This window comes from Myotis yumanensis, unplaced genomic scaffold (assembly GCF_028538775.1).
Source record: "Myotis yumanensis isolate MYYU_CA2020_CCGP unplaced genomic scaffold, mMyoYum1.0.hap1 SCAF_12, whole genome shotgun sequence".
In the NCBI taxonomy this organism is placed as follows: Eukaryota; Metazoa; Chordata; class Mammalia; order Chiroptera; family Vespertilionidae; genus Myotis; species Myotis yumanensis.
Genome location: NW_027223763.1, coordinates 16,943,408 through 16,969,919, shown reverse-complemented (window position 1 = coordinate 16,969,919; position 26,512 = coordinate 16,943,408). Strand labels below are relative to the sequence as shown.

The 26,512-nt window shown below is 46.1% G+C and overlaps 1 protein-coding gene across 3 annotated transcripts in view; it reads left to right on the top strand.

Moving 5' to 3' along the window:
• The first annotated feature begins 17,019 nt into the window (after positions 1–17,019).
• The window catches only part of SNX30 (sorting nexin family member 30), a 168,555-nt gene continuing 159,062 nt past the window's right edge, over positions 17,020–26,512 (top strand). For 2 of the 3 annotated variants that reach the window (XM_070430897.1, XM_070430899.1), the window contains exon 1: positions 17,020–17,367. In XM_070430897.1, coding sequence (XP_070286998.1) covers positions 17,212–17,367 — 156 coding nt within the window. In that variant the 5' untranslated portion in view covers positions 17,020–17,211. The remainder of the gene's footprint in view (positions 17,368–26,512) is intronic. The other variant, XM_070430898.1, reaches the window with a different exon arrangement.

Here is a 26,512-nt window from a genome sequence, read left to right as displayed (position 1 = left end):
TCCGCCTCCTGATGACGTAACCCGAGGGAGCGGAAGTCCCGCCTCCCGCCTGGGCCCCACAGCCGCTGGCCACGCCGATTCGTGCTTTAACTGCCGCCTCAGCGCAGGTGTCACTTCTCTGCCGAAAACTGACAGCCGCAGAGGCTCCTGGGAGATGCAGGCTGCGCTTCGGCGGACCCGGCCGAGTGGGGCGGAGCGCGGGGACACAGCCTGCTGGCTCAGCGAGGTAGGGGCGGGGCGGAGGCCGACTGGGTCCCTAGTGCCTTCCAGCGGCCCCTTTCATTGTCGAGGTCGCCGGCCGGAGAAAAGCCATTCCCACGCCGGTCTTGTGATGGCGGGAACCCTCTGAGACCGGGGCCGATTCCCCGCTGCTGCCGGGACTCGGAGGGCGTGTCTTCCTAGGCTGGGTTCGCTTTCAAACTGTTAACACCCATCTCGGTTGCAGGTCCACACACACGGATTCCCAAATCCCGGGAATACTTTCCTTTTGTATAGTTTGCATAATTATACACATAAGAAAAGAACTAACCATGGGGAAGTTTTCAGTGCTGTTTAGTCATCTGTGTTGAAGAAATGGCTGGGCCACTTCTCAGAGCTCCTAGTGGGATTTCCACGTTTACGTTCAAAACTAACCTTCTATTGGTGGGAGCCGCCTGGGCTGCGGTCGTTAACCCAGGATGCATCTTTTCTAGAATGTGAACAGATGTTCTTAATAATGGGTGTCTTCTCGGCAGTAAATATTTGTGATGTGCTGTTTGGTTGTGCATGGACCCGGGACTAAAGCAATAAGACTTCCAAGCATTGATTGAGTGCCTGGGGCGCGCGAGGTGCTCCCTGTGCGTCAGCTCCAGGCCTGTCATCTCTGGTCTGCAGGAGACTAAGAAATGTTGAGTGACTTATTCTATGTTAAGCAGCCAGCAGTTTCAAGAGACTGGACGGTCTGCCAGATACTAAGGCTCAGGTTCTAAAATCTCACCCCTGACTTCCCCTCTGGAGGAAGGAATTCCTCTGAAACCAGCTCTTGCTGACTCATCTAGATAGAGTGGAGCATAGCGACTTGGTGGTTGGCCAGGATCCCTTTTCAGTGGGAGGCGTTTTTTATTCCTAGCGTGACTGAAAAGATGATCAAGATGTAGATGCCGATAGAACCTTAGGAGAACCTTTTGGTTTTAGGTTGCCTGACTCGACAATACAGAAACCAGGGCATAAGAAACCTCCAAAAATAAAAGTTCCAAATGGACATTCTGAACGAAGCTTATTTAAGGAGAAAAGGGGGGGGGGGCGGTTTTCTACCCCCAGAACAACATTTTGCAACTTCCTGGCAAGTTCAATCTCCCAGGGTTGGGAGAATATTAGGAGGAGAAAGATCAATTAACTTGCTGCTAATCATTTTGCCCTTTAACCCCTCTATCTTCTTCTTGAGAGATTTTTGTAATTTCTGCCTCACAAGAATTTTAACATATTGGTTAATAGTAGGTCAGTTTACTTGAGTTCAAATTCCAACTCTGACATTTAAAAGTTGAGCCCTTGCCCTAGCTGGTTTGGCTCACTGGATAGAGCGTCCGCCTGGGGACTGAAGGGTCCCAGGTTCGATGCCGGTAAAGGGCATGTACCTTGGTTGCAGTCACATCTCCAGTAGGGGGTGTGCAGGAGGCAGCTGATGGATGTTTCTAACTCTCTATCCCTCTCCCTTCCCCTCTGTAAAAAATCAATAAAATTATTAAAAAAAAAAAAAGTTGAGCCCTTGTTGAACGTTTTTGTGCTTCAGTTCTGTCATCTGTAAAAGGGAAATAAAAATATATGAGGGACCACTTCACACCCATTAGATGGCTATTATTTAAAACACACACACACACACAAATAACAAGTGTTGGTGAGGATGTGGAGAAAATGGAACCCTTGTGCACTGTTGGTGGGAATGGTACAGCTGCTGTGGAACAGTATGGCGATTACTCCAAAAATTAAAAATAGGATTACCATATGACCCAGCAATTCCATTTCTGGGAATATACCCAAAAGAATTGAAAGCAGGGCCTTGAAGAGTTAGTAGCACACCCATATTCATAGCAGCACCATTCTTAACACCCAAGAGGTGGAAGCAACCCAAGTGTTCATTGACAGGTGAATGGATAAACAAAATGCGGCATATATATATATATATATATATATATATACAATAAAATATTATTCAGCCTTAAAAAAGGACATTCTGATATGTTATAGCACACATGAACCTTGAGGACATTATGCTAAGTGACATAAGCTAGTCATAAAAAGACAAATACTGAGTGTGATATTGTGATTTATAAGAAATATATATTTGTCATATATATTGGCCTTTGCCACAATTCTTGGCTCACAGCTCCAGAAACCTTGGGTATTTCCCAAGTGTTGAGAGGGATAAAGGTGTCTTTTGTTTTGTTCATGAGGTGGTTTTGGAAAGCACCTACAATTGGGGACTGGTTGTCAGGGGAGCCAACCAAGTGATTACAGATTGGGAGCATTCAGTCTCACCCCAGACTTCCTGGGCTGGGGACAGGGGCTGGAGATTGAATTCAGTCACCAACAGCCAATGATTTAATCAATCGTGCTAATGTAATGAAGTCTTTATAAAAACCTAAAGAGGGTGTTGGGAGAGCTTCCAAGTTGGGGAGCCAGAAGGCTTCCATGGGGCCCCGGTGCAGGCCCCAAGTTCCATGAGGACAGAAGCTCATTTGTTTGGGACCTCGCCCTAGTATATCTTCATCTGGCTGCTGATTCATATCCTTTAATATCCTTTGTAATAAATCAGTAATCTAGTGAGTAAACAGATTAATTGAACCCAAGGAGGGGTCTTTGGAACCTCCAATCTGTAGCCAGTCAGTCAGAAGCACAGGTAACCTGGGCTTGTGTCCGCCATCTGAAGTGTGTGTGTCGGGGAATGGGAGTCTTATAGGATTGACCCCTTAACCTGTGGAATCTGATACTTTGGAATTGGGTCCAGGAACTCTATTTACTGCATGATTCCATTCACAGGAAGTACTTAAAGTTGTCAAAATCATAGGGACAGAAATCAGATTGGTGGTTGCCAGGGGTTGGGGGGAAGAGAAAAATGGAGAATTCTTTAATGGGTATAAAGTTTCAGTTTTACAAAATGGAAAGAGTTCTGGGGGTAGATGGTGGTGATGGCAGCAACTATGAAAGATCTGTGTTTTACTGGATATCTTGGTACTTGGTCAATAGGTTTTAGCACCTCCATATTTACTAGGGCAGTGGTCGGCAAACTGCGGCTCGAGAGCCACATGCAGCTCTTTGGCCCCTTGAGTGTGGCTCTTCCACAAAATACCGACTTCTGCACATGGGCCACGAAGTTTCAATCGCACTGTACATGCGCGCCCACACGTGGTATTTTGTGGAAGAGCCACACTCAAGGGGCCAAAGAGCCATATGTGGCTCGTGAGCCGCAGTTTGCCGACCACTGTACTAGGGGAAAGTCCAGGATAAAAGGAATGCATGTTATAGTCCTATGGCTCTGTCAAATGATAAGGAAACTTGAGGTAGCAGTGTGTGAATTACTTCATCCTGAGCCATTATGTTTATTACAGACTTTCAGTATCAAAGTGGAGTTGATAATAGTCCTCACTTTCCAATTGAAGCCACCCTAATCCTCTATTGCTATTCTGTGATAAAATATTTATAGGAAATGCATTCGGCTAGACAGCCTTTAAAATCAAATGTGGAGAGCCCTGGCTGGGTGGCTCAGTTGGTTGGAGCATCCCTCTACACCAGGGGTCCTCAAACTACGGCCCGCGGGCCACATGCAAATACAAATATTGTGTTTGTTCCCGTTTTGTTTTTTTACTTCAAAATAAGATATGTGCAGTGTGCATAGGAATTTGTTCATAGTTTTTTTTAAAACTATAGTCCGGCCCTCCAACAGTCTGAGGGACAGTGAACTGGCCCCCTTTTTAAAAAGTTTGAGGACCCTTGCTACACCAAAAGGTTGTGGGTTTGAATCCTGGTCAGGGCACATACCCAGGTTGTGGGTTTGGTCCCCAGTTGGGGCACCTACAGGAGGCAACCAAAAGATGTTTCTCTCTCTTTCCCTTCCTCTCTATCTAAAAATCAATTTTTGAAAATTAAGTGTGTAGAAATTTGAGTAAATTACAGAATTAGTTACCTATTGCTTGTAACAAATTATTCCAAAAGTTCTTGGTTTAAAACAACAGATACATATTTTCTTACCGTTTCTGAGGGACTGGAATCTAGGCGGTGGGATCTTTAGCTTGGGATCTTTTCTGAGATTGCAGTCAAGATGCCACCTGGAGCTATAAGGTCATCTGAAAGCTCGGCTGGATAGAAGGATCTGCTTGTGAAACTCACTCACGTGGCTAATGGCAGGAGGTTTCAATCCCTCATCACACAGGCCTTTGCATAGGGTTGCTCATGATGTGGCAACTCACAGCCAGAGCAAGTAATATAAGAATTAAAGAGAGTGTCCAAGATAGAAGTCACAGTGTCTTTTATAACCCGAGTGTGGAAGTGACATACCCATTGCTTCTGCCATATACTGTTGATCACACCGACCTTGATACAGTGTGGAAGGGGACTACAAAGCTGCGAATAACAGGAGATGGGATCCTTCGGGACTGTTTTAGTCTATAACAGAATACCATAGACTGGGCATCTTATATGCAACAGAATTTTATTTATCACAGTTCTGGAGGCTGGGAAGTCCAAGATCAAAGTGCCAGCATGATGGTGAGGATGCACTTCCTGGTTCATAGATGGCTGTCTCTTTTGTAAGGGCACTAATCACATTTATAAGAGCTTTGCCCTCCTGACCTAATCACCTGCCAGCAGGTGCAGATTGAGGCCCAGTGTCGAGTCAGGTCTTATCCACAGTTTGCAAGCCCAGTCTGTGGCACAGATAGCAAAGCATTAAGTCACTCTGCCTCTTTCCCCGTGGAGGGAGGTAAAGGGGTGCCTCCTGTCGAATATAATAAAAAAGAATCTGGAGGCTTTGGCTACAAATAAATGACAAAGATTTATTCATGGGTCTTAGAGTTTGCAAACTGTAAACACAGCTAGAGGAAACCCAGAAGTGTTCCACAGAAGAAAGAAAAAGTATTCATTTTTATAATGTAACTGTAGCACAAGAGAGAAAAGGAGCCCTGCAGTCTTAGCTATTTGATTAGTTCATTATGATGAGTTCAGCCATATGGATCATTAAGATGATGAATTTCAGGTGGTCATCAAGAGGGGGCATCAAGCAGTCTGGGCACATAGAGGTTTTCTTTGACGAGGCCTTACACTGGACTGGAATCCAGGCACATCAACATATACTGCACTGATCATGCCTAACACAGGATTGGAGAGTTACAGAAAAGTTTAAAAGTTCAAATGTCAAAGATCAAATACTAGAACAAAAGAATGCTCCTATTTATCACTTAGGAATTTATAAGGGTTTCAGGAGCTCTGTGCCAGGAATGGGGGGTAGGGGGAATGGTGCAAAGACCAATATATATTTTTTTCTATGATTTCACAAGGTCAGAAATGGACACAGCTCACAGCTTTTTTGGTGCAGGGAATAGGTGAGAAAAAAAAACAAATTAACTTCCAAATACTTCCTCTGAGATTAGATGAATTTAATAAATTCTTACAAAACAATAATTGTTTCTGGTTAGTGCTGAATGTCCATTTTTTGGCTTTCCCCCCCTATCATTTGTGATTCTGGAGTTGCTCATGAATTATTACAGTATTCACAACAGTTGTGCTTTCGGCTGAGGAACATTTCTGCAATGTTAAGGAATTGATAATCTTTTTTTAAAAAATATATTTTATTGATTTTTTACAGAGAGAAAGGGAGAGAGATAGAGAGTTAGAAACATCAATCAGCTGCCTCCTGCACATCTCCTACTGGGGATGTGCCCACAACCCAGGTACATGCCCTTGACCGGAATCGAACCCGGGACCCCTCAGTCCGCAGGCCGACACTCTATCCACTGAGCCAAACCGGTTTCGGCAGGAATTGATATTCTTATATTCCTTTGTATGTTGGTTTATATGTACCACATATTAAACAACAAAAATTCAGTTGAGTAAATGTACAGATTAAATTGGCTTTGTTCAACAATTCATGAATCAGGCAGCATCCTATTTAGTAAACAGGAGTGCCAAAAAGCTGCAGGAAAGGAAAGGTTTTTAAAGGCAGAGAGGGGGGTAGGACAAGGAAGAAAAGGATTATTTCAGGAAGGTCACCTTCCTTTGGGGGACAAAAAGGGTCCATTAGGTGGATACCTCACGGGTGCTGAACAGGACATTTCAGACTGACGGATTAAGATTATATTCCTAGGGAACGTTGAAGCTGAAATTAAGTTAGGAACTAAGTTTTGCTTCTGTGATGTGGGCTTAGCAAAAGTGATTCCATTTGGGGTCTGTTGTTTCTTAACACATGAGTGAAGCATGACAGATTATTTGCTGTATGACTCTAGATACTACTTGAAGGGATGGTAAAGATTGCATTCTAAGTGATAGTTTAGGATACAGTTAAAATATAAACGAATATTCTGAGATAATGATTTATCATATGCATCACCATTTCAATGTGATTTTGTTGTTGTTAATCACCCGAGGATATTTTTCCCTTGATTTTTAGGGAGAGTGGAAGAGAGGGAGAGCAACACAGAGAGAGAAGCGTTGATGTGGGAGAGACACATCAGTTGGTTGCCCCCCTGCACCTGCCCCGACCAGGGCTGGAGATCAAGCCTGCAATGTAGGTATGTGCCCTTGACCTGACTCGGTTCCTTCAGTTCTAGGCTGATGCTCTATCCACTGAGCCAAACTGGCTAGGGCTCAATGTTGTAATATGATATATAAAATGTGTGCCAAAACCGGTTTGGCTCAGTGGATAGAGCGTCGGCCTGCGACTGAAAGGTCCCAGGTTCGATTTCAGTCAAGGGCATGTACCTGGGTTGCGGGCACATCCCCAGTAGGAGATGTGCAGGAGGCAGCTGATCGATGTTTCTCTCTCATCAATGTTTCTAACTCTCTATCTCTCTCCCTTCCTCTCTGTAAAAAATCAATAAAATATATTTTTTAAAAAATTTGTGATTCAGTTTTGAATCTAAGTATTACTTTAGTAATTGGCAATTTCAGTTGCTTCCTTAACAGAGGACATGTTTTATCTAAATTGAAATTAATAAAAAACCATCTAAAAAGTATAACCACTTAAGGAAGTGTGTCCAATTGGACATTACTATTGTTAAATTGATTATGCAAAGAGACCATTAGACTGAGGGGGTTCTAATGCTGTAGCAGCCTGCATAAGTGAACCAAAATCTAAACATGCAGATATCTTAAGGTTACAGAATTGAAGCCCAAGGACAACCAATTACAAACAGCCAACTAGGCTTTAAGCTATACCCAATCAATAATTACCTTTTCTCTATAAAGTGTCTCCCCAGTTCCTGTCTGTGGAGCTCCCCTAACCTTTTCCCCTTTGGTGCTGTCCAATTGGAATTGATTTCTGCTTAAATAAACTTAAAAATTTTAATATGCCTCAATTTATCTTTTAACACTGTTCATGGAACACAATTTATGTGATACATCTTATAATCTTACTAGAGGCCCCATGCACAAATTCGTGCACCAGTGGGGTCAATGCATGTCATAGGGAGTGGTTGAGTGGCCATAGCATATCATTAGTATATTATGCTTTGATTGGTTGAATGGGCGACTGGACAACTGGACACTTAGCATATTAGGCTTTTATTTTATAGGATAATAATGTAAATATTATTTTGCTCCTGTAAAAACAATAGAGAGATATTTTATAAACTGTTTACGTATTGATTTTATTACTCATATCAAATATTAACAGACCACCTAGACATGAAAAATAATAGAGTAAGTTGTCTTTGATATTTAGCCAACTTTCAGTCATTTCGAAGCCATAGCTTTACACACATTTGCAGCTTGATTTAGGACTTTCAAGTATTTAGACAGACGGAATGTGAGCCTGCATCTGTAGTCTTGCCCCAGGTCCCACAGATGCTCAGATGGGCCTGACCAGGTGTACGTTTACCTGTGCTAAGCCTGTTGCTGTGCTTTCATCAGCAGCATAAGAAAATTAAAGTCGAAAGATTTGGGTATTTTTTTTAAATCTTAAATATAAATGTGGGCACTGACACCTATTTCATTAGTCGATTAAATAGTGGTCATTCAGATGGCTCATCATATGCTATGTTATATTTTATATTCAGAATGTAGTTAGAATATTAAGAAACCTTTTAAGATCATCTTCAAAATAAAGATGCTGAGGACATACCAGCTCCAGTTAAAAATACACATTACGTATAAAGTTAACAGCAAAGAGACATAATTCTGAAGCAGGAAAAATTTGAATAAGTAAAATTGAAGTTTTTTAAAAATGGAAAATACTTCTGTAGTACACCTCAAATTGTATGACATGAATTCAACCTTGCTTGTCAACACCTCTCACGTCTGATGAAGGTGAGGTAGGACACAGAGGAACATGTCTGTATGGTGGAAGAGAGGGTTGCGACATGGTTATAAGTGGGAGCCTAGGACTGAGCCTGGAGGTGTCCTTGCTGCTGTTGAGTAGCGGATACGTTTAATTTGAAATAGAAAGCCATGCCTGTCATAAGAGTTTCTTTTAAATGCTATGCACTTTTAATTGGGGTGTAAAGGGGATTTCTTACTGTTCCTTTTATAGTTATATCAATTTAGGAGTGGAGAAAGGCAAGCAGGAGGTCAGCTGACACAAATAATACTGCTTAGCTTTGTAAAAGAAGTAGGGGGCATTGTAAATGTTTAACTCAGATGTTTCTTCATGTTTTGATTTAAAATTTTTTTCTTAGTAGAGTGTTCAAATTACAAAAGAAATAAATGCTCATTGTAATGTGTGAAAGTAAATATTATGAAGTTGTAGAAAGAAAATGGTAATCTGATTCCTGCCTGCCCTGCTGCCCCCTCACCCCAAGTTAAAACCCTTAACAGCTTGGTCCATACCCTATTATGTGTTTTCTATTCTCATGTAAACACATACACATATACCTTCAGTCATATACAGTAATCCCAGTATACATATTACTTCAGCACTTGCCTTTTTATTTTTTATTTTATTTATTTATTTATTTGTTTTAATCCTCATCAGAGGATATTTTTTAAAATATATTTTATTGATTTTTTACAGAGAGAAAGGGAAGGGGATAGAGAGTCAGAAACATCAATGAGAGAGAAACATTGATCATCTGCCTCCTGCACACCCCCACTGGGGATGTGCCCGCAACCAAGGTACATGCCCTTGACCAGAATCAAACCTGGGATCTTTCAGTCCGCAAGCCAACGCTCTATCCACTGAGCCAAACTGGTTACAGCTTATTTATTTTTTAATCTTTTTTTTTGCACTTGCCTTTTTAATTTATCATAGACCTCCTGATACATGAAGCTCTAATTCCTTTTTTACTGCTGCATTATATAGTGTAGATGTTAATAGTAATGTCCCAGTGTTGCTCCTTAGTTGTGACAAATGTACCTTAACTCTGGGTGAGGAGCATATGAGGACACTGTACTATCTTTGCAACTTTTCAGTAAATCTAAAAGTATTCTAAAATAAAAAGTTTAAATTAAGAGGGAGAGGAAGATCCTTTTGCTGGCCGCATTCTTCCTGAGGGAGCATATCTAGGCCAAGAAAGCATCCTGCCTTCTGACAATGAGTTGCTTACTTTGAACAAATTATGTAGGTGGGTCAGAGAGCAATTCTGAAAAGTCATTTCCCCTGTCCAAATTCCCCCAGCGAGCTCAGAGAAGCCTTCCAGAACAGCAGATTCTGACCGCCCTGACCATTCCACGCATCCACCCCAGCAAGCACACTGGTTCACAGTGGCATCCCCGGTCCTCCCCTGCCTCAAGACACTGCTCAGGATCATCAGAGGCTTCTTTGCTGGACATGTTGTCCTGGTTCTTGAACCCTGGCTCTTTTCTTCACCATTGACACTTGCTTTGACTACCCTCCCCTTGCTTTAGTGACCAATTCAGATCCCTTACCCGGTTTTTATTTTTTTTTTTATTTTTAAATCTGGCTCCCCACTCAACTCTGCACAATCTCTATTTGTGTGTTTATTATTGATTTTAGAGAGAGAGAGAGGAAGGGAGAGAGAGAAACCTCGATTTGTTCTACTTATCTATGCATTCATTGGTCGATTCTTGTATGTGCCCTGACCAGGAATCGAACCTGAAACCTTGGCATATTAGGACAACACTCTAACCAAATGAGCTACCTGGCCAACTGCACTGTCTCTTGATTTCTGTACCACCTGAAGCCGTACTGGTAGGTGAGAGATATTCTTTCTACTGCCTTTCACTGCCCGACTAGCCGAAGGCCCCCTGGGTCTCATTTGGAAGGAGTGGACAGTGTGTAGCTTCTCTTATCCATGTGATGGGACGCCATCAGCAGCAATATCTCTACTCTAATAAAAATACAGGAGCTGTGCAGATGAGAGTAGCTTTAAAGAGATACTATTCTCTTTTATTAGTAATTACATAAATTATGATTTTGTAGCATATGTTCCATTTTGTAAAGAGAGCAGTGACATGCTTTAGTTTCTGGTGTCCTCTTCAGTTTCCTGATCCCCAGACAGTACTGGCCATGTACCTGTGTATCAACACTACGCAGGATTCTAGGTAGTATTGGGCTAATGGATGGAACCAAGTCAGCAGAGCAGACCTTAATTCTGAGGCTGTACAGAAATCCAGGGGTCGAGGTGAACCTAGAACTCTGCTCTCATTCAGTGTTAAATTACTTTGCTTGTACCATCAATCACTTCCCAAGATCCCACTACAAGGGACTAGATGTGTGGCTTCTCCTAGGAAGAACGTGAGTCTGCCTTGACTTGATGACAAGAAGCAGTTGAATGAGACTAACAACCTTATAAGGTCAAACTTGGAGGAGCCAAGAGACACTATAAGCACTAGAAATTTGGAACTGAATAAACCTTCATTCTAGTGTAGGGCAGCATGATTTAAGAAGTCTTGTAGAGGACTGAGTTTCATTTTGTAGAAAATGAGCTTTCCAACAGATAAAACTTCTAGAAGTTGCTGGGGGTTTTGGCCTATGCCCAAAGGCTACTATTCTCACAAGCAGAGAGAATCAGATCAATGGGTTGTAGCGAGCGCAGCTTCCTGAATCTCCCATTTTCTTCACGAGTGGTGGTGAGGATGTTCTGCCTGTCATATCATAAGAGGCCTGAGCTGGGGCACAGAAAACCAATCAGAGAATCCTGAAGCTTCAGCATAATTAATTACCTCATGTGTGAGGGAAGCCTTACCATTAGCAAGTCACCTAGCCTGGATCTGTTTAAGCTGGGTACTGACTATACTTCTCTTGCTGTGGCCCCAGCACCATCTTGCTACTCTGCCCACAGGTTATACAGAAGGACAAGGCCTTGTGCCTGCAGTCTCACTCCCTCTGTGTGACTAGGATGAGCCTGTGGGCCTGTACAAGGCACCTGGTTAACAAAGCGCAGGAGGGGCTGGCAGAGCGGGCTTGGCTGGAGCTACCACAGTGGGGCAAAGGTGTGGGAACAGCGGGTGGAATTCAGAGGCAGGAGCTCTGTTCCTCTTATTGCTTTTTCCACATCTTAGAGCAGTGGTCGGCAAACTGCGGCTCGCGAGCCACATGCGGCTCTTTGGCCCCTTGAGTGTGGCTCTTCCACAAAATACTGACTTCTGCACATGGGCCACGAAGTTTCAATTGCACTGTACATGCGCGCCCACATGTGGTATTTTGTGGAAGAGCCACACTCAAGGGGCCAAAGAGCCGCATGTGGCTCGCGAGCCGCAGTTTGCCGACCACTGTCTTAGAGAGCAGTGTTTCTCAACTTTTTTTTTTCCTTATCACTGCCTCCACTGGGGAAAAGTTGATTAGATTTAAATTTTCCCTAATGAGAAAAAACAAATATTAAGACATAAGATTTTAGCAGGTAACTTTGGAGGGCCACAAGCCCTTGTAATATCTAAGAGTTTTTTGCCCCACCCCCACCCCAAGAGTCCATTTCCCCTTTCGAGAATGCTTGTGCTAGGAGGATGGTTCTGCTGATAGGAACACCACGACCCACAAAGGGAAACTCGATTCTTCGCTTCTCTCCTGCCTGCTTGCATTCCTTGTCTACAGAATCTCTAAGGATGCATTCAACTGTGTGTTACAGGGATCCCAATTAATCTGTCTGAGACCACAGTGGTGTTTATGGTTTACTTAAGATGTCTGGGGTTAGGTGCAGTGGCTCACTGGTGCCCTCAGAACACAGGCTCTTATCTACACTGCTATCCTCAGGGTATCGGGTATGTCTCCACTCTTGGCCACAAGATGGCTGTAGCAGCACCAGACATCAGAACCTCACAAAACTGCATTTGTAGGGAGAGAGAAGAAGGGACAGGACAACAGTGAAGAGGGGCAGATGACTGGTAGGCAAATAAAAGTTACTGAGCACTCTCTTTTTTAATTTTAAATCCTCACCCGAGGACATGCTTAGGGAGAGGAATGGAGAGAGAAACATTGATGTGAGATAGAAACATAGATCGGTTGCCAACTGTTGTACAGGGCGACGCTCAACCAACTGAACCACTCCAGCTGAGCCTCTTTCTTTCTTCACTCCTTTACCTTTTGGCTTTACCTAAACTAGTATTCCCCAAACCCACATGTGGACACTATGCATCCACTTGGCAGGGTGCACTAGCAATAGCACTAGCTGGTTTGGCCTTGAACAAGTTACTTAATATCTCTGGGCCTCAGCTTCCTCATTTATGAAGTTAGGATCATGCACTAGATGCCTGATTATGTAAACTTATAAATAGCGCCAATGTGGAGATTCTTGAATCCATCTTTTGATGAAGATCCACATGCATTTCTGTTGTGGTCTGGGAAATGAAACTGCTGGGTCATGTGATATCTGAATGCTCCTCTTCTAGATGCCCTGTAAGGATCATTCCTAGTAATGGACCCACACACTTTCATGGAGCACATAGCCAGTAAATAGGTGTTTCTATCTTATCCAAAAACTCACGGTGAATAAGATTCCGTGCCAGGGCTTGTCAGCTCGGTATCTCCTCCTGCCCAGGCCCTGCTGGGTGGCCACCGCAAAAGGATACATGCACACCCCCACACTCCAGAGCCTGCTTGTGAAGAAAGCCAAGTAGCAGGTGTCCCTTGTGATGGTGGTGAATTGCACTTCTATGGCCAGATGAGGCCCTTGTTACTAGGAGCCCACCCGGCCAGCCAAAAGAAGTTTCTGAAGCTCTGGAAAATATTCACTCCATCGTGAGGCACTTCATAGCCAGCACTAAAAAATGAATGTCAGCAGATAATTTAATTCATCTGAGCCCCTCTGTACTTGCAGCACCTGGTAGGTCCTCAATAAAAATAACCATAACAGCATAGGGTAAAGTTCGCTGCAATAGCATTTTGTAAGAGAAATTTGTGTTTTAGGCACTTTTCAGGAAACAGGAAATTTCTCCAAAGCGAGCACTTAAAATACTGTATACAAAAGGAGGTTTGGAATGTCAATTTCTGGTTTAGAGAAATGGGTGGAGCTCTAAGAACAGTGTCTGTCAAAGTGCAGTCTATAGACCCGCATCAACATGAGCAGCAGTTGTTAATAAAAGACTTAGATTTCAGCCCCACCCCAGAATCAGAATCTCTTAGGTGGGGTCTAGAAGTTGGCACGTGAACAAACTCACAGGTAGGTGGTCCTTGGGCACCAATCCCATGATCTGTGCTGCATTACCCACTGCAAAGGGTCACCATGTTTTGGGGGGCCAGGCACTTCAATATAGAAAGATAAATGCCCTACCATTTACCCTCAAGCATCTCTGCTGGTTCTGGGGCAAGGTCCAATTTCTTGTTTGCAAAACTCTTCAGATCCTAGCCTCAAGTGGACCTGCTGGCTTTTGCTTTTTCCTGGGATGCCATTGGCTGAATTCAATCATCCACACAATTTTGCCTCTGTTGGCGACAGCGCCTTCTCAGTTGTCCCTCTTGTTTGAGACAGCCCTCTGTGGCTTTGTCCATGTCACTCTGAATGCTCTTTAAAAACCTCCTTTGTCCTCATCAGCCGTCCACTTCAGAAGTGCTGGTGTTATTTTGAGGCAGGGTTTGGGATACCATGTAGAATAAAGCCATGATTGTATTAAAAACCAGAAGAGGGTGAGCAGCTAACACAAACATGAATACAGCCTAAGCACATGCTGTACCAGGGGAGAGAAAGAGAATGCTCTGTTGTGTCTCTGCTTTGTTTCTGAGGTCTGGGTGCTCATTTGAAGTTCTCACAGACTTGCTAGTGAGATTTACAGGATTCCAGCTTGGCAAACTTACCAGTTTTGGGGCCCAGGACCCCAGCCCTTGCAAGGCACAAGCCTAAATGCCTAAGATTCCCTATGGATGCGGGAAGGCCCCAGGCTCAGTTCTTGGGTTCTGGTGGCATCTTCCCTGTGCTCCCCCCCCCCCCCCCCCCACACACATATCTAGTTTGTTCTTCCTCAGAGCTCAGCCCTCCACAAATTCCACCAAATGCAATAATTTTCTGTTCTGACATAAAATTTTCAGGCCCTGGCCAAGTAGCTCAGTTAGTTGGTGTCGTCCAGGTGCACCAAGGTTGTGAGGTGGATCCTGGTCAGGGCCTGAAAGAATCAACCAATGAAGGCATAAATGGGAGGAGCAACAAATCAATGTTTTTCTCTCTCCCTCTCTGTCTCTCAAAACCAATTGATAAGAAATAAAATAAAATCTCATAAAAACTTCACGTTTCCTCCTTAGCTCCATGTTGCTTTGAAAACCTTTCGTAAAAACATAGTCACCTACTTTGGGACACTTAACGTTATTTCACTATCAGTTTTCCACCACAAGGAACACTGCAATACAACAGGAAATGGTGAATATGAATAGGGAGTCCTGGGCTAAAAATGAATGGTGGAAACTTTTACCAAAATGTTTTCCACCGAAGTTCACTTTCTTTAGTTTTGATGACTACCCACTGGATCATTGTGGCCAGATGCCACTGACCAACCAGGAAATTGAAAAATAAATAAATAAACTGTTTCAATTTTGAATCCAGCCTTTCAGGAACTCTGGTTTTATGTTTTTGTTTTGTTTGAGGGTTTTTTGGCGGGATGGGAGCATACAAATTGGTACTCTGACTCAAACTGGGCAAAGAGAGGAGTTTGGAGTGCAGCATGTTTAATTATGAAGATGTTGGGATTATCACTTCATAAGAGTAGCAGAGGAAACTTGACAGAGGGGGAAAGGAAGGGAGCGTCTATGCCACAACCGGTATTTTGCTAGGAATACGATTTCATTCCCACACCACCACCTTGCTCCCTGTGCTCCTCCCTTTAGGTTAGAAAACAGGTTCATTAATGTTAGGCAACTTGCTCAGGGTCACCCCCACTTGTGGTGACCAAGTAGGACTTCCAATGTCATTCACATTTAACTCTTCCTTGGTGTCCTTGAAGAGAAAGCTGTGTGGAGTCTTAATAAAATCTCCATTATGGTACGGCAGCCTGGTTGCTAAAATAAATACCGCCATTCAATAAGAAATCTCTATGCTATACTTCTATAGAACACTCATTTCTAGTTATATTCATGCTGTTTATTTTAACTCCAATCAGAAGAACCATGAATAGGGTCTGTAGCAGTTGTCAAGCAGCTGTTGAATATAAAAGTGTTAATCTTACCCAGTTCCAAGAGGACCAGACATTGGCATCCTGTAAGGTAGATGCAGCACTTAAAATTGTTCCCAGTGCCCTCTGAGCCCTGGTCTCCCCACAAGGCAGACACGTGCAGAGGAAACAAAAAATGATAACTAAGGACTAAGGCCCAATGAATCACGCTGGGGAGAATAAGGAAGATCTTTGAAGCTCATTGAGTCTCTGAGTGATATTTTGGGTCAGTTTCAACTTTCTGCATTCTCCTCCTGCCGAAACATCACTTGTTTCTAGGTTAAAGTGTGGTGTAGACCACAGTGAATCCCAGCTTCAAGATTTGTGGTGAAACGGGACAAACCGAAAGTTTGGGAACAGATAGGGAAAAATGTGTTCCCTTACGATAAGCCACCCTACCTGTTACATTGTTAGTATTGATTAGTTCTTGCCTGGACTGATAGCCTCTACTGACTTGGCCTAAGAGCAAACGCTGCAGAGACAGGTAAGGTGGGAGAAGGAAGTGAACTTCCACCCCACGTGGCTAAAGCAATGCCTGCCTAGCTCCACTCTGCTGGCAAAGAAAGCTGAGAATCCAGCTCAGCCAAAGGCCTGAAAGGAAGCACAAAAGCACGAAAAAGAGCTTAACTCTCACTGTTCTTTCAAAAAAGCTTCAGTTCGGTCCAGGTGTGAGTTTGAAGTCGTATCATTGGTAGCACTCCCTCTCTTTACTTACTGATGTTCGCTCATGGGGTTTAACCTTACATAAACGCAGCTTAGCTGCAGAAGCAAGATGGCACGGGGTCTCAGTGTGCATCTGAAGAAACCCCAGGTCATCTCCTTGAATTGTTCTCTCCTTTGAGCCTAATAATAGTCCTTTATGCCACTCCTATTATGGCCCACAATTCCTTCCATTTTGGGTTATTTTAAGGGCCAGAAGATCCCGACCCAGGTGCGTGCTCCCAAGCCCCCATCTCCAAGCGTGGCTGCCCGTGGGCGCACCAGTAAACGCGGGTGGAACGGAACAGGCTCCTCCAACGTCTTTCTCCACCTCCGATTTCCGTTAAACATCTGCGCTGGGCACAGCGCGCAGCCTCCACAGGGCCGCTCTCTAGGAGGCGAGGTTGGACACTAGGAGGACCCAGGCCGAGGGCTCAGGGCGCACTTCCTGCGGGGCGGCGGGCGGGGCGGGGCTGCCGGCCTCCCGTCCTCCCTCCTCCGGTTCCCCCTGTCCCCTCCCCTCCTTCCCGGGTGGCCCAGGCGCCGCGGGGGCGGGGCGCGAGCGGGCTGGGCGGCGTGGCGGTGCTGGCCGGCCGCCAGCGGCCAAGGTGCGAGCGGACCGCGGGGCTTGGGCGCGGAGCGGGGGCGCGCGGCGCGGAGCAGCCAGCCCAGCCCAGCCCCGCGGGCAGAGAGGTGCCGGCGGGCGGCGGCGGCGGCTTCCAGCCCGGCGGGTGCAGGGCCTCTGGCAGAGCTGCAGCGGAGCGGGGCCTCGGCCGCGCGTTCCGGGCGGTGCTCGCCATGTCGGGCGGGCTCCCCAAGGCCTTGCCGTCCACGGGGCCCCACTCCCTGCGCGACATGCCGCACCCGCTGGCCGGTTCCAGCAGCGAGGAGGCCGTGGGCGGCGACAGCACGCCCAGCCCGGACCTGCTGATGGCCCGCAGCTTCGGCGACAAGGTGGGGCGCGTTTAGCTGGGGATCGGGAGGGTTGTGTCTCTCCCGAAGGGGATGATGGATTCCCAGCTCCCTTGGGCACCGGGCCGCGCCCACCCTGGCGCCCCTTCCCGGGGGTGGTGGTGGGGGGGGCATAGCCGTACCCTTGCCGCCAGAGCCTTTCCTTTGGAAAAAGCGTTTCCTCTCTGCCGCCCCCGTGGGGTCGCAGCCGCGGGGGAAGCGGCCGGAGGGGACGGGCTTGCCAGGCTGTGACGGGTCTGGAGCGCTGGTGAGAGAGAGCTGGTGGGAGGGGTCCCGCCTGCGGGTTGGGGCCGAAGGCTTGCGGGCAGTGCTCGGCGCCTGTGCCCTGGGATGGGGGTCCCAAGTTCCTCCTGGCGCATCCCCGAAGGCTGCGCTGCAAAGTAACTTGTAGGTCCCTCCGGTTGGCTGGAGCTGCCAAGAAGTACGAGTTAATGGTTTTCTGCAGCAGGTCTGGGCAGCGTCGCTCTCACTGCCAGTCATCTTCCCCCGTCTGTCATGTGGGGCGGGATCTTTGTTTAGGTTTGTTGTGTGCCCTGAGAAGTCACCTGACTCAGACCCCAGCGGCCGGGGGAGACTCAGCTGTGGTTTTCTGTCTGGGCTCCCTTCACCTCTGACGGCCTCCCACACTATTTAGGTTTGGCAGACACTGGTTTTGTGGTCGATGGAAAGAAAGCTCGCCCTTTGACCTTCTTTGTGCAGAGAGAGGCTCCTGATTTTCTCCGAGCAGCGTAACCCTCCTGCTGCTTTGAGAGACAGCAGAGTCCAGTGGCGGGGAAGGGGCCGCACCCCCTCCCCCATCGCCAGGTCAGCTGTGACCAGGGCTTGAGCCGAGATTGTATTAGTGCTGCTGTTGACATTTGTTACTAGTTGCAGAAATTAGAATTGTTCTCAACACTTGTGATCAGGGTTTCCTCCTCCTAGTAAAATATGAAATGAATTCCTTCTTGTTCTACTACTAAGTGAAATTAGGGAACCACTGATTCTTAAAAAAAATGTTCTTATTGATTTTTAGAGAGAGAGGAAGGGAGAGAGAGAGAGAAACATCGATGAGAGAGAAGCATCAGTTGACTGCCTCCTGCATGCCCCCCCTGGGGATTGAGCCACCACCCAGGCATGTGCCCTGACTAGGAATCGAACTGGGGACATCTTAGTGCATGGGATGATGCTCAACCAACTGAGCCACACTAGCCAGGCTCCATTGATTTTTTTTTTTAGGGAGAGTAGAAAGGGGAGGGGGCGGGAGAGAGAGAGAGAGAGAGAGAGAGAGAGGAGAGAGAGAGAGAGAAGACACATCATTTGGGCCAGGGATCAAACCTGCAACCTAGGCACGTGCCTTTTACCAGGAATTGAACCCGAGACCTTCGGTGCATGGGCCGACCCTCTGACCACTGAGAACACTGGCCAGGGATAATTATTGAATATTTAATAAGTCTCCTTAGAGCTGTAAGGAACACCAAAATGACATCATTCCCAAGGGTCTGATTTATAGTAACTCACTTTTCCCTAGAGGCTAAGCAATATAATTTGTTTCTCTGGGAGTAACCTTTTCCTTGAATCTTGGCATGTGCATATATGTTTTCATAACTCTGGAGAAATTTCTGTAGAGAGAAGCTGACAGGCATCAAAGGTGAATCAGGACCAGTGGAAGGAAGGCTTCCCTTTGCCCTGCTTTTTCTTGCCTGGGCAGCATGCAGGGCAGGTAGGAACATTGAATGCGCCGGTTTGTCTTTAAAAAGAAGTCTGTTCTGCCCTAGCCGGTTTGGCTTAGTGAAATAGAACGTTGGCCTGCGGACTGAAGGGTCCTGGGTTCCATTCTGGTCAAGGGCACGTACCTGGGTTGCGGGCTCAATCCCCGGCCCTGGTCGTGGTGCATGCAGGAGACAACTAATGGCTGTGTCTTTCTCACATCGATCTTTCTCTCTCTGTCTCTCTACCTCCCTTCTACTTTCTCTAAAAAATCAATGAAAAAATATCCTTGGGTGAGGATAAATAAACAAGAAAAAAAAGAAGCCTGTTTTCTTGGCTTTTGAGATATTAGGGTTGTGATCCTAGATGCCTGCTTCAGAGTCAGTTCTGGGCTTGGAGAATGAGCATTTGACAGGCTGCTTTTAGTGCAGGGGATTATTGTATTACGTGAGGGGAATTGCTTTCTGTGGGCCCAGGATGGTGCCATGCACAGGGATGCCTTGTGCCCCGGTCCAGCAAACAGTTCTGAATGGCCTCTGGGGTACTGGGAGGAGGGAAAGACCATGGCCTCTCCACCCACAAAATCTAAAATCATTCAAACCATGGAGCAATGGGAAGAACCCTTCCTACCAAGAGTTGCTAAGACGAATTCTTTTAAAGCGGCTTAGCTCACCAGGCCCTCTACCACTACAGCCTTCATCTCCAGCTAAAATGTAAGTAAACCACTGGTCCATCACTCTTTTTTTTTTACTTTCATCTGCAAACCGCTCTGGGCTGCTTCTCCCCTGACTCAGTCTCCAACTCCCATGTGTCTCCCCAAATTTAACATCAATCCCTCTTAAGCCCCAATGGTGGTTAACATCCCTACCCACATCCTCAGCCTCTTTACTGAACTCTTCCACCTAGTTCCAGCCCCCTTAGGCCACTGCTTCCCCTGAAGTCTTTGAAATGGAGGTGTCTTTTCCTCCTGTACTCCACGCACATCAGGTTCAGGAGATGAAAGTTAGTGTCCTTTCTTTACCAACCAAATTCTGCTCCTTGGAGGCTCGTGCCTTTTTATTTGTTCATTCAGCAGATATCTGAAGGCCTGCTAAGAGTCAGGCACTGTTCTGGGAACTTGAGATGAATCAACCAGTTGAAGACTCTCGCCCTCATTGGGTACATTTACTGTATTATGTAATAAATGCTATGGCAGGAAGAAGCAGCAGGGCGGGGAGGGGAGTGTTCAGGATCACTGGCTGTGAGGGTGGGATACGGGTAGGCCTTATTGAGAACTTGAGACTGGAGCAGAGAGGAGAAGAAAGTGAGGCAGTTTGTGAGTGGATGTCTGGAGGGGTGTCCAGGTGGGAGGAACAGCCAAAGCAGGGGCCTGACGGCACATTTTTGGGGTGTCAGGGACTAGCCCAGAGGCCAGTGTGGCTAGGGCAGAGTGAGCAATGGAAAGTCATAGGTTGAGGGTGTGGTGCGATGGGGGCAGACTGTGTAGGGCCTGGTAGGCCACCTCGAGAACTTTAGCCTTTACTTTGAGAGTCATTGCAGGGTCTTGAGCAGAAGGAGGGCGTGGTTTGGCTTATGTGTTGAAAAGGGTCACACAGGCTGTTGAATTGAGAATCCTTTGTTTGACTCTACTACTGGGTTAGGTTTCTTTTTAGTTAAAAGGTCATAAACCAAAGGCAAATTGGCTCGTGTTGTTGAAGAGCGCCAGGTATCTGGCTTCAGGGATGCCTGGAACTAGATATTCAAATGATGTTGGGAATCTGCCACCTTCCTCTTGTCTCTGCGTTCTTCGGTGTTAGCTTTATTCTCCAGCTAGGGAAGGGATATGCTGTACAAACAAGCTGCACAACTACAGCAGAAAGAGAGCACCTCTTTCCTGTAGTTCCAGCAAAAGCTTGGGCTGGTGTCTCATGGACCTAAATTGGGTCAGGCGCCGAAGACAATCTTTGTAACTTGGATGGCTCAGACCTGACACTGGTCCTTATCTTTAGAGTGTGGGGAAAGGAGTTTTAATGTGTGTGTTTGAACTGTGAAATATATATCCAAAGTATATAAAATGCATCTCTTTAATCTAAAGAATAAAATCCTACATAATAAAGATCTAATATGCAAATGGTCATCACGCCATTGTGCTGTAATGGCTCAGACACTCAACACTGGGGAGAGAGGAATGGGGACCACCAGGCACAAATGAGCTTGCGAGAGAGGAATGGGGACCAGCCAGGCTGCGGCCCGGGAGAGGGACAAGCCACCAGGCGCCAGCGCCTGTGCCTGTGGCCCAGGAGAGGGACAAGCTGCCCGCCCCGCGGTCCTGGATGCCTGCAGCTGCGGCTCAGGTGAAGCTGCCGCCCACAGTCCCTTGCGGCTGTGGCCAGCCCGGGCGAAGCCAGCCCAGGTCCTGGGTGCCTGCGACAGGCCAGAAGGAGGGAATCTTGGGTCCTGGGTTTGGGGTGAGGCAGAGGCAGTTAGGGGTGATCAGGCCAGCAGGGGAGCAGTTAGGGGCAATCAGGCCAGTAGGGGAGCAGTTAAGGGTGATCAGGTAGGCAGGCAGAGGGGTTAGGGGCCATCAGGCAGGCAGGTGAGTGGTTAGGAGCCAGTGTTCCCGGATTGCGAGAGGCAGTTGGACATTCCCCTGAGGGGTCCTGGATTGGAAAAGGTGTAGGCTGGGGAACCCCCCCCCCCACCAATGTACGAATTTCGTGCACTGGGCCTCTAGTGTATCTATATGGTTTAAAAAATAATAACATGAACACTCATGTTCCTATCCTCCAGGTTAAACTATAGAATATTACGAATATTTTGGAAGTCCTCTTGGTGCCTGAGGAGGAAAGAGGTGGCCTCAAAAGCAAAGTGAAGATGCTTTTATTAGAAATAGGACCGATGGATATTGGACAAGCAGAAACAACAAATGTCCATTGCAGACCTTCCACTACCTTTTTCTTCCCACTCCTGTTTGTTAAAATCTTTAGACCTCTCTCTCTTCAACTCACTGTCTTCTCAAATCATGCCCTCACCTCACGGAACTCTATCCAAAATTCTCAGGATTAAAAATTTTTTTTATTTTATTGTGCATGTTTTTTTACCCTATTTCCAGTCACCTTCACTTCTTTTTTTTGAAATAAACTGCCCTCTCCCATGGCCACACCCTTGTACTATAACATCAAAACTGTTCCTGCTCAGAGATAATGCCATCCGATGCCATCTTTTCTTGCCTTACTCTCTCCTTCGTCAGTAATAACTGACTACACATGTTCTCTGACCTCCTGCGTTCACCTACCTCCTCTATAGTCCATGGCTCATCTGGTCAGTTGCTCCTGCCCCTGTCTTTTACTCAGTTTCTTTGCGTTCCTTCTTTTACACCTAATCTGGGTCATCCCATTTGTTCATGTCTTTTGCCTTCACCTCGGGCTGAAGGTACCTTGAGAATTCCTGCCCATGTAAAACCACACATTCCAGCTACACTTGGGGCCTCTGGCCGGGGACTCCTGTCTTTCCACAGTCGGCCCCCATTCAGTACTGTGGCTTATCTCAAGCTTTTCTCTACTCCTCACACCCTTCACCCCTCCACTCCACCCTTTCTTCTGCTAATGGCCTCGTTTTCTAGCTCAGAAAAGATAGAAGCCAGAGTAAAATAACTTCACCAAAATACAAAATGTTCTGAATCTGCAGCCATCCTTGCGTTCTGCCCTCTGTTGCAGTAGAAGAGATTCTCAGTGGATCCTGGACTGTACAGCCTGCCCCTCTGGCCTCTTGGAGACCAGACCCTGCTCTGTTGTTCTCCTGCCTCACGATTTCAGACTCCCTCTCAACTGGCTCAGTCCTGTCAATATTTAAACATTCAAGTTGCTCTCGTTTCTAGAACGAAGCAAGAGTGAAGAAAACGCTGCCTCTCTTTCATCTGTCTGATTTTGTGACTCCTCTTCAGAGCCAAACTTCTTGAGAGAAAGGTTTGCTCCTCTTGTCTCTCCTTCCTAACCTCTGGCTTACTGGCCAGCCTCGTGCTGTCTGGTTTCTGACTTTCCTGTTCTGGGCTCCTCGTGACTTCCTTATTGCTAAATCCAGTAGATGCCTTGCAGCCCTTATCGTACCTGACTTCTTAGTTGCACTTGATCCTGTTGAGTACCTCCCTGCTTGAAACACTGTGCTGGCCTTTGTGTTTTGGAGAGAGCTCTCTGGGGCCAGCTGGATTTGAGTCCCAGCTCCACTACTTACAGTCTTTGGAACAGCAAATTATTTTTATCTCTCTGAGCCTCAGTTTCCTCATCTTAAAAGGGGGATAACAGAGGTACCTACATCACAGGGTTGCTATGGTAATCCATTGAGTTCATTTCAAAAACACACTACCATGAGAGTGTCTAGTATATAGTGAGCCTTTCATAAATGTGAGGTGGCGGTGGTTGTTTTTATTCCTAGCTTTTTTGGTGTGTCTTTTTTTTTTTGCCTAGTCTTTGTCAATTTCTGTATTAGTTGCAGTCCAGTCAGGAAATAAAAACCACTAGAGGTATTTCAAACTGAAAGACTATAATACAGGGAATTAGTTACATAAGTGATGGAAAACATGAGAATCTGGCAGAGGACAGAGCCGTAACCTGGAGAGGAGCAGTAGCAGATTGGGAAGCAAGTGGGAGCCAAAGGTGTCAAGATGACTGGGATGCGGTTTGAAGTCAGGAGTTCAGGACAGAGTTGCCCGGACCCTACGGTTGAAAGCCCACAAAAATGTCAAGGCTTAGCACAATGGTGCAGGGAAGCTCTTCTTTATTATATATGACTAACTCCAATAGATCTAAATAGAGATGTGGGTGGAAGATGCAGGGGTCGAGGTCAGAATTTAGACCAAGTAGATATTGACAGTCACATAGAAGGCAGGAGGTCATAGCAATTTGGTGGCTTAGGGGAAAAGACTGGGTTGAGGGAAGTTCTTCAAGATAAGGGAGAATTGAGTGTTAGTGAAGTTTATGGGGAAGAAGACATGTTCCATGATAAATAAGAGTCTCTCAAATGAAAATAAGTACATAAATAACAGCTTGGCAAAAGTGCACTGATTCATGTATGAGCAATTGGGTTTGTTTACTTGATGTTAGAGGGGTCATATGCTGTCTGACATCTGTTTTGCCCCAGATGTGAGAATTCCTCATTTTGACTGCCCCAACAAGGATCAGGAATTCTTGTCGTGTGTGTGTGTGTGTGTGTGTGTGTGTGTGTGTGTGTGTGGCGGGGGCTGGGGAGAGGGTGGCGGGGGGGAGAGTGGAAGAGAGTGGACAAGGGCAAGAGGGATACACAGAAAAAGTGTTTCAGGGCTCCTATTTGCAAAAAGGCACAGAGGAAGGAAAAGCACATAGCGTGTTTGAGTAGCAGAGTGCAGGGACTTTTCAAAACCCATATTTCTTGAGCATCTGCTACATGCCTGGTTCTCTGCTAGATGCTGGGAATGTTGAAAAAGATTTTAAAAAGGTCTCTCCCTTGAGAGGGTCATGGTCCAATGAAGAAGAAAGACACATACACAGATGGTTATAATAGAATGTGAAAGATGCTAAATATATTTACTAGCTCTATGGCCGTGGGTGAGTTTCTTAACCTTGTGCAGTAGTCCTCGTCTCTTATGCGAAGATTTGCTTTGCGCAGTTCCAGTTACCCATGGTCACTGCAGTCTGAAAATATTAAAATTTCTCAGCCATCAACATCTTCCTCTCCTGACATATAACTATTGACACTGTCATGGCTCCCTGATCTAGGATCATCCAAAGCAGCTATCCTTCTAATCTGACATGGTCAGGAGGTCAGTATAGCCTAATGCTATCCCAGTGCTTACGTCATTCACCTCACTTCATCTCATCATGTAGGCAGTTTCTCTCATATCATCACAAGAAGGGTGAGGGCAGTGCAATAGGATACTTTGAAAGAGAGAAAGACCATAGTCTCAACTTTTATTACAGTATATTGTTGTATCTAGTTATTGTTAATCTCTTAATGTGCCTAAACTTTATCATAGGTAAGTATATATAGGAAGCAACAGAGTATATACAGTGTTTGCTGCTAATCAAGGTTTCCGGCACCCACTGCGGGTCTTGCATCTTATCCCCTGCAGATAAGGGGTGACTGCCATAATGCCCAACGTCCACTATCTAAATTTTGGATTATGTTACAGGGGTGCTCTGAAGGTCAAATGAGTGTTTAAAATAGTGTCTGGCACACAGTAAATACTATGGAAATACTAGGTGTTGTTATTACCTTCGAAGCAGATGCTGGAAAAGCATTTAACTGCCGGTAGTTTGAGAGGTGAAGGGGTGAGACAGGGGAGGGAAGGCAGCCAGTGAAAGGTGTTCCAGAGCCAGTGCTCACTGAGCAGAGCTGGAGTTGTACCCCCCGGGGGCCCCTGGGAGCCTGTATAGAACATGCACCTTTGTTATCCCTACCCCAGGTCAGGGAGCTGGGGTTCAAACAGCAACCCTATCGGTCATTGGTTGAGCACTGCTAGGTGGGGGTGTTTGGGCATGAATCCCCAAGCACTTTCGAGCCTGCCACATGAGTGAGCAAAACAGGTCCAGCAGCCAGAGGAAGCAGTCAGGCCAAGAAATGCAGGTGCTGGCAGCTGGAAGTCAGGACAGCGGGCACTGAACTGGCCAGGCCGAGAGGATATGGGTGGGACACAGACATCCTCTACCTCAGTTGTGAAAATAATACACAGGGAAAGAAGTAAGGAGTGACCGTGCTGAGGAGGATGGTGACTTTTCCAAAGGAGATGATGTTTGAGTTGGAGAATGAAGAAGTAGATGTTTTTACAAATGGGCAGGGAAGGAAGAGTATCTTGAGCAGAAAAACCAGCAGGTGCAAAGCTTGGCAGTGTCAGGTTGCATGAGCGTGTGTGGGGGGGTTGGTGAGCAATGTGGCTGGAAGGGTAGGTAGTGGGCAGGTTGTAGTCTGAAAGGGCAAGTAGTAAAGGCTTTATCCTGTGTGACTGGGAGGCCAATTGTATTTTAACACGGAGGGTGCAGGGCCATACTTGTGATTGGACAGGTCACTAGCTGAGCCCCTAGCCGGGATTGGGTGGGTGGAGCCAACAGGCAAGGACTCCAGGAAGAAGGCTGTTGCAGCAGAAAGTCAGGGAAGACAGTTTCACTAGGGCTTTGACTTGCTGGATTCAGGGAGTGGAGTGGTCAGCAGTTTGGTGTGCAAATGATAGAAATCCAATGGCACTGCATTGTTCTCAAGGGTCACCAATTGTGGCATGTGACAAAATTTTCTTCTTTTTAAAGACTGAAAAATATTCCATTCTGTGTATACTAGAGGCCCGGTGCATGAAATTTGTGCGGGGGGGTGGGGAGTGGGTCCCTCAGCACGACCTTCACCCTCTTCAATTGGGAGCCCTCTCCAATCTGGGAGCCCTGATGGCTTAGGCCCACTCCCTGTGGTTCTTTGCTCTCTGATTGGCTGTTGTGAATAATGC